This window comes from Salvelinus namaycush, chromosome 17 (genome assembly GCF_016432855.1).
Source record: "Salvelinus namaycush isolate Seneca chromosome 17, SaNama_1.0, whole genome shotgun sequence".
NCBI lineage: Eukaryota > Metazoa > Chordata > Actinopteri > Salmoniformes > Salmonidae > Salvelinus > Salvelinus namaycush.
In genome coordinates, this window is record NC_052323.1 from 21,752,330 (window position 1) to 21,766,600 (window position 14,271).

The window sequence follows — 14,271 nt, forward strand, 5'->3', positions numbered from 1 at the left end:
ATATGGATAGAGGGAAAAACGTCCACTATAGCAAAAAGGTCTGATGCCATTCTTTCATTCCTTGGCAAGAAAAATATTAATACAGAGCTGTGGGACAGTAACTTCAGTGTGCAATGCAATGTGTGTGTGAGAGAGGTCACATGCGAGAGCTAGTGGGTGGGGTGCCACCAAAGTGATGGGTGTGTGTTATTGGACATCTCCCTCATCAATTCAGTACACACACGTACACAAAGACATTTTTCTGGAGATTCTCCCCACCACAAAAATGTTTGCACAGGCCTCCCTTCTATCCTCAGGTAAGTATCCTGTTCAAACATATCAAACCACCGTTTCATACCCAGTCGCTATTGAAAAGCAAAAAAGTGATAGATGGAGTTTACTAATTCCTTGGCTTGTCATATTTGACTGACATGGTCTCATTTGTCTTCCCTTTAGTTATTTCCATAACTGTGACATGTCTCCTAAGTGTGTCCTACATAAATGTAACCCATTTGTCCCACTCCTAGTACTTACTGAAATCTTTTCCTTCAGTTATAAGAAATGAGTAGCCCAGTTATCCAGTCCCACCATGTCTCGGGCTTTCTCTCTCCCTCTTCTTGCCTGTTTCATTGTTAATTACAGTTCAGAAGCCCGGGATTGTTAATCTGTCAGCAGAGGCTTTTATTGCAGCTTCCTCATCCCATTATGCTGTTATTATAGTTTCGGCTCCAAAGCTGTAATTGCAGTAAGTAGAAGGGATAGGTATGAGCGAGAGAGAGAGATGGAGGGAGAGAGAGAGGGAGAAGAGAAACAGAGATAGATAAAGAGAGGGAGAGATGGAGGGAGAGAGAGAGGGAGAATGAGACGCAGTCAGCCCAAAAGCTTGTGGCGGGCAGGCGTGCGGGCAGGCTTTTTTCTCTCCTGGCAAGGTTTCTAAAAATGATAACACTGCATGGGAAGATTGGGAACACTTTGTTGTTTCAACATGACCGTTAATGCTGTGCCCCAAAGCTTCAGACAGTGTGCCCCCCACAGCCGCTCAGAGCAAATTTTGCCTATGTGGATCTAGGGTTGTTTGGCAACAGCCAGTGCTTCTGACTGTCTGACCTGGGGTTGAATGGATCAAAGGGGCCTAGTGGTTAGTTGTGGTATTGCAATGCGTGGGTAGAAAAATACTTCCTCAAAAACAACTTATCCCTGGCTGGAGCTTTTTCTCTTTCCCTCAGTCCAAAATATAGTCATGGATTGCCACGTCATCTAGCTCTCAGCAGTTCTCCTGACCTGCGAAAACAAACTCAAGGACATGGTTTGGTGATTTATCACAGTTTGACATTACCTTTCATTCATGAGTGGATATACTACCGGTATGCATGTTTAACTGTATTGGAGGTCTGAACCTGGATTTATTTATCTGTGTAACTTAATTACAAGGGAAAGTATTTTAGGGTTGCAAGGAAACCAAGGAATTATACTTTTTATTAAATTAATAAATTAAACAAAATCATCTCCCAGATATTGGACAACATAGAAGCATTCAGATCCGTTCTGTGGTTTTCTGGGGGCGGCGGTGTATTCACATCCCATTGCCCCATGTACTGTACTATATAACCACTTCAACATATATTTCTTCCTATACAGTCTTAAACAGGAATCCATTTTTTGCCCTCACTTCTAATGCCAGCAGTCCCATACAATGAATGGTTGGTGTGAGATGGTGGAGAAGGGCGAATGGGGGGGTTACCGTATGGATAAGTGGTGTATTTCTCTCTGTACATCTAAGAGCCCATGTTGGGGGTAACCAACCCCCCCCCAACCACTCTCCTCTATGCCTCATTCAGCAGCATGTTGGGGACCCCCCGGGAGATGGGGAACTCACGGCCAGACTCTGGGCACTGCAGACAGCCCTCCAGCACCTTCACCTGGACAGAAGAGAGACAGATACACTTCACATCATCTGTGGTTACTCTCTGTGTGTGTGTGCCAATTAGGGCCAGGACGATACTCGTTAGTATCATGGCAAGGAAACAAAACACAAAGCAGATTTAACTTCTTTAGGAAAACAGCTCTAATGTTGGAAACAAACATCATTATGTCGTCATCTAGAGTCACATGTATTTATTTCCAAGCTATAGCACACACTATTTTACATACAACAGGTTTTTAAAGGACCAAAGAGTTAGGTCTGCTTCATGTTTTTATTTTTGCCATGGAAAACATATTGCAATACTGGTATTGTCACAGCCCTAGTGACAATAGGGTTATAGGTTACACAATGCAGTGTGTTTACATAGGAAAAGAATGGAAACCTACAATCACACAACCTACAATTTATCAAGCAGAATGAAACAGCCAGAGAGAATGTGACTGGGACTCTACCTAACCTGACCACTAGATGTCCTCATATTCCCCTAGTAATAAAAGCAGTATGCATCCTATTCACCAAAATAGGAGTTGATAGAACTATGACTCAAGTAATGAAGACCAATATCAGGTTATTTATGGTGAACCTCACCTCCAGCAAAACCCTGTGTATTTTACGCAGGAAGTCTTCATTCTTCTCATAGTCTGTGACCAGGTAAGCCATGGAGAAGACCCAGCTGGAGAAAGACCACAGTTAGGAATTAGTATAAGACAGTAATATTGCCATACAATCACTAGAACAAGAATCAAGACTTAGAATTTAGGTAAAATCTATCTGTATTAGTTAGACCAAAGAATAGCTGTAAGACTAGTTAACTATTCTACCTAAGTTGGATACAGTAGCTTTAAATGACTCAGTTTAAGAACCAAACGGTAGTAAACAGAGCAAACGGAACCAAACAGGAAGGGACCATAGAGAATGATAGAGGCCTCTAGTGGCCAAAAGGCCGTATTAGCATAGACAAAACAATTGAGGGCATCCACCATTTTAATGAAGTCAACTGGGTGGGACTTCCAATTTCATTGGCTAATCCCTCCTGTTGTAGTCATGTCCAACTGGGTCATCAGGAGGAATCAGCCAATAGTGAAGAACAAAATTGACTACTTTACAATGGAGACAGCCTCAATGGTGCTGCCCATGCTGTCACCACTGAGGTATAATAATAACTGGAGACTGCGTCAAAGATGTCTGACCATTGTTTAAAAGGTGATCTACTCATGTTTGCATACGGCCAATTCATTGAACATCTATATCCGGGTTGCACCCGGTTTATACGGACCAACATTACACACGCAATAGCACTCAGTGTGCACAGGGAGCATCGCGAGCACTGATGACATCACGTCATCCAAAAACATGGCAGACATTCGATGGATATAAAATGTTAATATCTTCGGCTGTAAGTGATGGAGAAAAATCAGCCTAAGCGACAATTATTTGAATTATTCAATGGATGTTTTGCGCACAATGTCTTATTTGGAATGTTCAAATCTGACTTCTCTATGTGGCAGTGTATGAAAATCTGGGTCTTTCTGGGCCGTGTCAGTTAAACTGCAGTACTGAAGCAAAACTGTAGGAGCAGTGGAAACCATGCTTCTAGACCAGAACACTGCCCCCTTGTGGACTACAGGAAAAGGAGGACCGAGCAAGCCCACATTCTCATCGACGGGGCTGTAGTGGAGCAGTTTGAGAGCGTCAAGTTCCTTGGCGTCCACATCAACAAACTAACATGGTCCAAGCACATCAAGACAGTCATGAAGAGGGCACGACAAAACCTATTCCCCCTCAGGAGACTGAAAAGATTTGGCATGGATCCTCAGATCCTCAAAAGGTTTTACAGCTGCAGCATCGAGAGCATCCTGACGGGTTGCATCACTGCCTGGTATGGCAACAGGTCGGTCTCCGACCGCAAGGCACTACAGAGGGTAGTGCGTACGGCCCAGTACATCACCGGTCAGAGGAAGGCCCTAAAAATTGTCAAAGACTCCAGCCACCCTAGTCATAGACTGTTCTCTCTGCTACCACACGGCAAGCGGTACCGGAGCACCAAGTCTAGGTCCAAGAGGCTTCTAAACAGCTTCTACCCCCAAGCCTGAACAGCTAATCCAATGGCTACTCAGACTATTTGCATTGACCCCCCCCCCCCTCTACACTGCTGCTACTCTGTTATTGTCTATGCATAGTCACTTTAATAACTCTACCTACATGTACAGTTGAAGTCGGAAGTTTACATACACCTTAGCCAAATACATTTAAACTCAGTTTTTCACAATTCCTGACATGTAATCCTAGTAAAAATTCCCTGTCTTAGGTCAGTTAGGATCACCACCTTATTTTAAGAACGTGAAATGTCAGAATAATAGCAGAGGGAATTATTTATTTCAGCTTTTATTTATTTCATCACATTCCCAGTGGGTCAGAAGTTTACATACACTAAATTTGTATTTGGTAGCATTGACTTTAAATTGTTTAACGTGGATCAAATGTTTCGGGTAGCCTTCCACAATAAGTTGGGTGAATTTTGGCCCATTCCTCCTGACAGAGCTGGTGTAACTGAGTCGGGTTTGTAGGCCACCTTGCTCGCACACGCTTTTTCTGCCCCCAAATTTTCAATGGGATTGAGGTCAGAGCTTTGTGATGGCCACTCCAATACCTTGACTTTGTTGTCCTTAAGCCATTTTGCCACAACTTTGGAAGTATGCTTGGGGTCTTTGTCCATTTGGAAGACCCATTTGCGACCAAGCTTTAACTTCCTGACTGATGTCTTGAGATGTTGCTTCAATATATCCACATAAATTTCCTTCCTCATGATGCCATTTATTTTGTGAAGTACACCAGTCCCTCCTGCAGCAAAGCACCCCCAAAACATGATGCTGCCACCCCCGTGCTTCACGGTTGGGATGGTGTTTTTCGGCTTGCAAGCATCCCCTTTCTCCTCCAAACATAACGATGGTCATTATGGCCAAACAGTTATATTTTTGTTTCAACAGACAAGAGGACATTTCTCAAAAAAGTACGATCTTTGTCCCCATGTGCAGTTGCAAACTGTAGTCTGTTTTTTTTATGGTGGTTTTGGAGCAATGGCTTCTTCCTTGCTGAGCGGCCTTTCAGGTTATGTTGATTATAGGACTCGTTTTACTGTGGATATAGATACTTTTGTACCCGTTTCCTCCAGCATCTCCACAAGGTCCTTTGCTGTTGTTCTGGGATTGATTTGCACTTTTCCCACCAAAGTACGTTCATCTCTAGGAGACAGAACGCGTGTCCTTCCTGAGCGGTATGATGGCTGCGTGGTCCCATTGTGCTTATACTTGCGTACAATTGTTTGTACAGATGAATGTGGTACCTTCAGGTGTTTGGAATGATGAACCAGACCTGTGGATGTCTACAATTCTTTTGGCTGATTTCTTTTGATTTTCCCATGATGTCAAGCAAAGAGGCACTGAGATTGAAGGTAGGCCTTGAAATACACCTCCAATTGACTCAAATGATGTCAATTAGCCTATCAGAAGCTTCTAAAGCCATGACAATTTTCTGGAATTTTCCAAGCTGTTTAAAGGCACAGTCAATTTACTGTATGTCAACTTCTGACCCACTGGAATTGTGATATAGTGAATTATAAGGGAAATAATCTGTCTGTAAAGAATTGTTGGAAAATTACTTGTGTCATGCACAAAGTAGATGTCCTAACCGACTTGCCAAAACTATAGTTTGTTAACAAGAAATTTGTGGAGTGGTTGAAAAACGAGTTTTAATGACTTCAACCTAAGTGTATGTAAACTTCTGACTTCAACTGTACATGTTACCTCGACACCGGTACCCCCTGTATATAGCCATGCTATTGTTATTTACTGCTGCTCTTTATGTGTTATTTTTATGTTTTTTAAGGTAATTTCTTAAAACTGCATTGTTGGTTACGGGCTTGTAAGGTCTACTACGCCTGTTGTATTCAACGCGTGTGACAAATAACATTTGATTTGATACATAAGCTATAAAATGGCACTGATACAAAGATGCGTCCTCTGTCTCTCTATGGAGCTACCTGAATTTGTCCAATCGAAACTCTCTGGCATTCCAGACAGTTGTAGTCATACGGAGAAACTCACCCCATCAGCCGCCTGAACCAGTACGCTCCAATCCAATTTGGGGATCATGACTCACGAAAATGGGATTGAACTCCACCTCACTCTCACCTCCGTCGCCTGGGATCCGCACAAACCGGATTAAAAAAATGCATAAAAGAGCACTTGCTCTTTCCATGACAAACTGACCAGGTGAAAGCTATGATCCCTTATTGATGACACCTGTTAAATCCACTTCAATCGGTGTAGATGAAGAGGAGGAGACAGGTTAAAGAATGATTTTAAAGAATGATTTTAAAGTCTTGAGACAATTGAAACATCCAACCAATTTGACACAACTGTGGGAATCATTGGGAGTCAACATGGGCCAGCATCCCTGTGAAACGCTTTCGACGAATCTGCTTTGAGGGGGAAAGTGAGAGAACCGGTAACTTTGTCAATATATACTGTATTGATCAACAATATCTATGATTCTCTACTGTGCAAACTAAAAACAATGCGTTTACATGTGGATCGGAAATGTCGATGGTGCAACAGTGAATAGTTTCCCCCAAACTTCAATAATCCTACAACAGCTTCCTAGCCGTACAAACTATTTTAGGAAAGCAGAGGACTCCTTTATACATTTTGTAAACTGTCCCCTCCAAAAATCACAAAAACCGCGAAGTTACGGTTTTTATATTGTTTTATTTTTTTAGTATATATTTTTCTGTACTCATTGTCTTGGTATTATACAGGTCATTCTTACAGGTAAATGGTAATTACAGACCTGTGACCAATACAACCCACGGGTCACCGTCACAAGAAACCACTAACCCACAAACATGCATTGCACTCACACAATTTAAACGTATTGAACAAAAGATCATGTTAAATGTTTTACCACAATCCCCCTTCCCCCCCCCCCCCCCCCCCCCCCATCTTAACCCTCTAGACACATCCCACCAACACTTATTTTCAAAAAGAATATGATACTAGTTTAACATAATACAAAAATGGAGGAAGGCAACTAATGAGACGAGTCAAGCAATTGTTCTGTTGAGAGGAAGGAACCAGACTGGTGATAAGGTCCAAGGCCCTGAGGGCGACCTCCTTGATCTGACAAAATAAACAGTTAACATACTGTAAGTACAAATCAGATGACCAAGCGCTGGCAAGCATTAAACTCAAGCGAAGCCATTTGACATAGAGGAAAGGACGTTTCTCTAGTTCATTCAGTTCATCGTCCAAATTCTCCCATGACTGCATTTAGTTAACACAACCAGGCCCAGGTCATTGTTTCCACAGGTCAAATATGAACAAGTAAGCATACAGAGAGATGAGTATAGGTTTCAGGAAGGCGATAAAACTAAACACAACCAAAGGAGGAGAGGCCAGGGAACCCATCATTGAACAAACTTATGGCACAAACAACGCTGGGGTGGGGATGTGTGCAGGCTCGGATGGAACAATCCCACAATTGTGTTTTTAGGTTTTGATTAACAGCTATCTGGAAGGATCTCAGCTAAGGCCACTATATCAGTCTTTCAGTCTCCATGACTACAGGAGAGACGGATATTACCATCCAATCCCTGTGGACACTGATTTGGGCTCAATAGAATGATTTCCCAGACTCAGATTAAGCCTACTCCTTAAATGCATGCTCAATTAAGGATCGCCATTCAAAGTGCTTTTTAGTCCAGGAATAGGTGTAATCTCAAACTGGGAAACCGGCCCATAGTCTGATCAACAGAAGACTGTGAGAGCTACTGATTAACATGTTTAATCCCACCTACCACTACTACAGACTTTATACTAGACTAGAGCCCTGTTTGCCCTTTGACATCTAAAGATGAAGACAACCCAGAATGACAGTGATATGTTGACATACTAATAAAGGTAGAGTATCCTCATCATGGACGTACTGCTGCAAGGATAGTGAACTGAACTGAGCTCTATTTGATTGCATTGAAGAAAGAGATACAATTGTTTTGTCTTGATCCATATGGAACCACATAAAATACTAGGTGTCAATCACTGCAGTAGTTTAAAAATAATAATTTAAACTCACGTTTTCACACATTCACTCCCTTCATCTGTTCACACACATAACAATTTCCCTCCCATTTCTTTAACCTTTAATCCCCCAGAATCATCACTCTTGGCCTTCTTCAGAGCGCCATTTTAAGAAGTCCTCCTTCCGTGCATCTGGCTTGATCTGGTTCCGGATGCCCCCCAGTAGGTTGGACGTTGCCTCAGAGGCCACTATTAGGGGACGGACCACGGTGGGTGGGATCTGCCGCAGGACTCCGCCCACAGCACCAGGCAGGCCTTTCTGCTCATGCCCGCGAGACGCCACGTCACATAGCGTCTGAGCTGTGTCCATCATGCCCTTGGAAACAGACAGAGGTGAGGAAGAGAAGTTTGTGTGTTTAAATGAGTGCTAAGCCTTTTGTTGTTGCTATTATTCTAAAGTGGTTGACTTAAATGAACAATTATTGATTGAATTGTTGATCAGTAGAACACGTACTTCTCTGACGGTGTCATAGGCCTTAGCTACGCCCTCTCTGAGGTCGGCAGGCTGGTGGGCGCGGCGGGACCGGTTGGAGGGCCGTCGGCCCTCTGTGATGTAACGGTTCAGGGGGGGCGTTGGGGACAGGATGTCATACACCGTCTCTGCTGTGGCCTAGAGGAGAAACCGCAGGAATATTACAACACTTCAGGAGAGTAAGGCACATCATAGCAATGGAGGAACCTGTATTACTGGTCCCAGTTGCTTCTACCCATACGGTTGCTACTAGTCATTCAGTTCTTTCCTACATGGTTTAGGTATGCTAACCCTTTGGCCGCAATCTATGACATGTGACTAAGGTTAGTGTATAGGGTGTGGTACATAGGATGCATTGTTTCAACCTATATGTCTATGCTTGTTTGATTGGTATTCTACCGCTGTATGGCTTACAGACAGTCTGTAGCCAGCTGATCTGTCTGTGGTTAGAGTTCAGAGGTCAGTAGTACCTGTATGGCCTGCACCAGTCTGTTGCTGAGCTCCAAAGCAGCAGAGGCAGTGGAGGTGCCGAAGGACGCGGCCCCCCGCTGGAGACCCCGGATAATGCGGCCGTCCCGCCTGTACTGCTCTATGGGCATCCAGAACAAGTCCCTCACTCCATGGACTAGAGAGAGAAAGTTACACAAAAAACAAATGAGATCAACACTAAATGAGGTTGTGAGAGTATGCTAGCTATAACCACACTGCAAGAGAACAATTCTATTACTATGGTGATAACTCAGGAACTACTAAAGGGACAATAGCAAAGAAGCCAAGAAACAAAGATCACCAAACAAGTGACGTCCTGTCCTGTACTTACACAGCTGAACTACAGAGTGCATGGGGCCTAGACCTCCCAGAATGCCCGGCAGCTGGTTCTTCCTGATGTCTGTCAGCCACTCAGTGACAGCGTACTGAATCACCTTATCTACGCCTAGAAGTCTATAAGGAAGAGATATTAGAGAAAAGCGTTATGAAAAAGACACTTGCTTCAGACTACAGAGAAACCCCAGAGTTCGTGTTGTTGTACCCATGTCGGCAGCAGAGTCTCTTCAGCTTCAGCTCAGAGCAGTTCAGCTGGGCCAGACCAATAAGAATCCCAGCAAACGTCCCCTAGGAAACAATCACATAGCAAATGTCACGTGTGTGTCATAACAAAATATAACCACAGAGATGAGTTCACTGTGTTCGTAGTTAAAATGTTCTTTGTCCTTTCACCTGCTCAATGACCACATGCTTGCCCTGGTAGTCCAGCCAGATGGGCACTTCAGAGGTGAAACGGAACTCCCTTCGAAAGAGGAGGAAAGACAACGTATAAATAATGTCCACACATTCTAAATAGACTGTAGATTGACTCTCTGGGAGGATGAAGTTAATTACCGGAAGTAGATTGGCTGATCAGTGGAAGAGGTGGAGCCAGCGGACGAGGAGCTCTGCTCGCTATAGGTGGTTTCTACAGAAGTGGTGAGGTCAGGACCCAGACCAGCAGTGGTCTCCGTGCCACTGACCCCATCCTCAGCGGGCTTCTGGGAAGGGTCTGTCTTCACTGTGAGAGGAAAGAGAGAAAAGAGAAAATTCAGAAAACAGGAGAAAGTATCAAGTGGGTGAGGAGGAGATCCATGATACAGAGCACCATGTATGCTATGCATGATGTTCTTCCTGTTCCATGTGACCCTACTTATTATGTAGAGTACAGAGAACACAGTGAAGGTGCTCACTCTCAGCTGCAGGGTCCACAGGCAGGTAGGGGTTAACTCCAGCAGCCAGACTACTGAAGAAATCCTTCAGGAAGAACAAGGCATCCTGGTCGATGTTGAGTCGGAGGGGGAGGAGGCTCACTCTTAAACAACACTCTGGACCACCTACACCAGCGTCTGGACACACCTGCAGGGCCTTCACTGTTAACTGGAACACACAGACATAGACAACACATTAGGTAGGATTACAACAAACCAAATCTCAGAGAAAACTTTAGAATTCCCTTGGAAATGAGAATCATTAATAAGAACAGATTTTCACAACGGAAAGGAAATAATGAAGAGGCTTTAAAAAGCCTCTTCTCTCACCATGTTGGAATGTGTCCTGCGGGGCATGCTCTCGCTGGTGTACAAGTAGAGGAACTTGTTAAGCTGGGACGAGGCCAGGCGGTCGCGTACCTCCAGCTCCTGAACAATGAACACCTGGCGGGACAGAGGCTGCTCCCCCACAGCCCCGACCCCAGGCCCCTCTCCCTCCACAGCTGCAGACACCTCCACTGGGTAGGACTCGTGTTGGAAGCTCACCTTGAACAGGAATGACACATTTAACTAAATGGTTGCAAACAATTAGTGTAGCTTTTTGCTTTTGTTATGTAGCTTTTTGCTGTCTCCACTTTAACAAAAGGACTGGTTGACACTTATGCTACACTTGAACTGAACATATCCTTATGATGGGGAAAATGAGTTAGCGTTCTAGTTTGTACGGAGAAAATAATCAAAGGCAAGTACTGTAAGGACACACCTTGCACACACATACTTTTGTATATATAGGACATCCCTTCAAATGAGTGGATTTGGCTATTTGAGCCACACCCGTTGCTGACAGGTGTATAAAATCGAGCACACAGCAATGCAATCTCCATGAACAAACATTGGCAGTAGAATGGCCTCACTGAAGAGCTCAGTGACTTTCAAGGTGGCACCGTCATAGGATGCCACCTTTCCAACAAGTCAGTTTGCTAGATCTGCCCCGGCCAACTAACATGGTTAGTTAACCCCCAACCACTACAACATGGTTAGTTAACCCCCAACCACTACAACATGGTTAGTTAACCCCCAACCACTACAACATGGTTAGTTAACCCCCAACCACTACAACATGGTTAGTTAACCCCCAACCACTACAACATGGTTAGTTAACCCCCAACCACTACAACATGGTTAGTTAACCCCCAACCACTACAACATGGTTAGTTAACCCCCAACCACTACAACATGGTTAGTTAACCCCCAACCACTACAACATGGTTAGTTAACCCCCAACCACTACAACATGGTTAGTTAACCCCCAACCACTACAACATGGTTAGTTAACCCCCAACCACTACAACATGGTTAGTTAACCCCCAACCACTACAACATGGTTAGTTAACCCCCAACCACTACAACATGGTTAGTTAACCCCCAACCACTACAACATGGTTAGTTAACCCCCAACCACTACAACATGGTTAGTTAACCCCCAACCACTACAACATGGTTAGTTAACCCCCAACCACTACAACATGGTTAGTTAACCCCCAACCACTACAGTGGCATAAATGTTGTATCACCTCTGTCACAGTCAGGTCTTATGGCTTTATTACCACACACTCACAGTATGGTTAAAGGAAAACTCCACCCTAAAAAACATTTTGGTATTTGTTTCGTTAGTCCATTGTTTATATAGTCCCAAAATGTTTTGCATGTCGGCAATCAAGTTTAAGATTTATAACTTTCAGAACACAGAAATACAGCATCATACTGGCTGTATTTTTCAAGTTACATACATTATATATACACACACACACAAGTATGTGGACACCCCTTCAAATGAGTGGATTCGGCTATTTGAGCCACACCTGTTGCTGACAGATGTATAAAATCGATGCCATGCAATCTCCATAGACAAACATTGGCAGTAGAATGGCCTCACTGAAGAGCTCAGTGATTTCAACGTGGCACCGTCATAGGATGCCAGCTTTCCAACAAGTCAGTTCGTCAAATTTTTGCTGTGCTAGAACTGCCCCAGTCAACTGTAAGTGCTGTTATTGTGAAGTGGACATGTCTAGGAGCAACAACGGCTCAGCCGCGAAGTGGTAGGCCACACAAGCTCACAGAACACCATGCACAATGCTAAAGCTCGCCGCCATTGGATTCTGGAGCAGTGGAAACGCGTTCTCTGGAGTGATGAATCACATTTGGACGAATCTTGGTTTGGCGAATGCCAGGGAAACACTACCTGCCCAAATGAATAGTGCCAATTGCAAAGGAGGAATAATGGTTTGGGGCTGTTTTTCATTGTTCAGCCTAGAACCCTTAGTTCCAGTGAAGGGAAATCTTAATGCTACAGCATACAATGACATTCAAGACGATTCTGTGCTTCCAACTTTGTGGCAACAGTTTGAGGCAGGCCCTTTCCTGTTTCAACGTGACAATGCCCCCGTGAACAAAGTGAGGTCCATACAGAAATGGTTTGTTGAGATCGGTGTGGAAGAACTTGAATGGCCTGCACAGGGCCCTGACCTCAACCCCAACAAACACCTTTGTGATTAATTGTAACGCTGACTGCGAGCCAGGCCTAATCGCCCAACATCAGTGCCCGACCTCACTAATGCTCGTCGCTCAATGGAAGAAAGTCCCCGCAGCAATGTTCCAACATCTAGTGGAAAGCCTTCCCAGAAGAGTGGAGGCTGTTATAGACCAACTCCATATTAATGCCCATGATTTTAGAATGAGATGTTCGATGAGCAGGTGTCCACATACTTTCGGTTATGTAGTGTACATACTCTCCCTACCTTGGTGAGCTGGATCTCCATGAGCAAGTTGTGTTGACGCCCACCGCCTCCAGCCCAGCGCCACGAGTTCTGAGGCCGGGACGGAGCAGTGGAGCGGGACGGGGACCCACGCATCCCAGACGGGGCAGTGCGACCCCTAGAGAGCAAGAGGGTAGGGAGAGAGAGAGAGGAGCTTGATGATCAGTAAGAGAAATCTTCCAAATTCAAGTGCCTGTTGCTGGGTTGTGTGTACATGTGTGCATAGGGACCTGTTTCCATGCTGCGTGTGTATAGACATGGCCTTGCCCCCGAAGTCTCTCCCTCCGTACAGATGCCAGACGACAGACACCTCTCGTAGCACCACCCTGCTCTCGGGGACAGGGAAGCGGCTGGGGGCCCGCAGCAAGTCAGAGCTGCCCCGCGGCCGGGAGAAGTGGCCCTCCCTAACCCTGATAGGACCCTCAGCTAGCACCGTCACAAGAGGCTCCCCGTCTCTTGGCTGGGGGGGGGGGGGGGGGAATTAATGAACAGGTTTAGTACTTAATGTCACATAATTAAATTCCATGTGAACTACGACTAATAGGAACACTGGGACAGGAAGTTAAAAGTGAGATACAGAGGAAGGAAAGAGTATAAAGAGAGTGTAGAGAGAGTATAAAGAAAGGGAGTGAGTAGAGAGAGAATGTATAGAGGTAGAGGGAGAGAGTGTAGAGAGAGTATAGAGAAAGTGTAGAGAGAGAATAGAGAGAGTAGAAAGAAAGAGAGAGTATAGAGGGAGAGTGAGTGTATTAAGAGAGTGTGTAGAGAGAGAGTATAGAGGGAGAGTGAGTGTATTAAGAGAGTGTGTAGGAGAGAGTGTAGAGAGAGTATAGAGGGAGAGTGAGTGTATTAAGAGAGTGTGTAGGAGAGAGTGTAGAGAGAGAGTATAGAGGGAGAGTGAGTGTATTAAGAGTGTAGAGAGAGAGTATAGAGGGAGAGTGAGTGTATTAAGAGAGTGTGTAGAGAGAGAGTATAGAGGGAGAGGGAGTGTATTAAGAGAGTGTGTAGAGAGAGAGTATAGAGGGAGAGTGAGTGTATTAAGAGAGTGTGTAGGAGAGAGTGTAGAGAGAGTATAGAGGGAGAGTGAGTGTATTAAGAGTGAGTGTATTAAGAGAGTGTGTAGAGAGAGTATAGAGGGAGAGTGAGTGTATTAAGAGAGTGTGTAGAGAGAGAGTATAGAGGGAGAGTGAGTGTATTAAGAGAGTGTGTA

General features: G+C 44.5%; 1 protein-coding gene and 1 long non-coding RNA gene across 2 annotated transcripts in view; both read right to left on the reverse strand.

Annotated features, from left to right (window-relative positions):
• Positions 1-1,437: 1,437 nt before the first annotated feature.
• Positions 1,438-2,829, reverse strand: LOC120062055. Its single transcript, XR_005478381.1, has 3 exons — positions 2,725-2,829; positions 2,492-2,576; positions 1,438-1,898 (listed from the first exon to the last, which is right to left on the reverse strand). It is a non-coding gene; the product is annotated as an uncharacterized LOC120062055 (long non-coding RNA).
• A 3,820-nt stretch (positions 2,830-6,649) lies between these two features.
• The window catches only part of LOC120062149 (autophagy-related protein 2 homolog A-like), a 42,050-nt gene continuing 34,428 nt past the window's right edge, over positions 6,650-14,271 (reverse strand). Inside the window, exons 27-37 of the mRNA XM_039011954.1 lie at positions 13,292-13,521; positions 13,044-13,179; positions 10,576-10,791; positions 10,228-10,414; positions 9,890-10,055; positions 9,728-9,797; positions 9,540-9,622; positions 9,330-9,451; positions 8,980-9,134; positions 8,492-8,647; positions 6,650-8,353 (exon numbers count right to left, since the gene is read on the reverse strand). Coding sequence (XP_038867882.1) covers positions 8,117-8,353; positions 8,492-8,647; positions 8,980-9,134; positions 9,330-9,451; positions 9,540-9,622; positions 9,728-9,797; positions 9,890-10,055; positions 10,228-10,414; positions 10,576-10,791; positions 13,044-13,179; positions 13,292-13,521 — 1,758 coding nt within the window. The 3' untranslated portion in view covers positions 6,650-8,116. The remainder of the gene's footprint in view (positions 8,354-8,491; positions 8,648-8,979; positions 9,135-9,329; positions 9,452-9,539; positions 9,623-9,727; positions 9,798-9,889; positions 10,056-10,227; positions 10,415-10,575; positions 10,792-13,043; positions 13,180-13,291; positions 13,522-14,271) is intronic.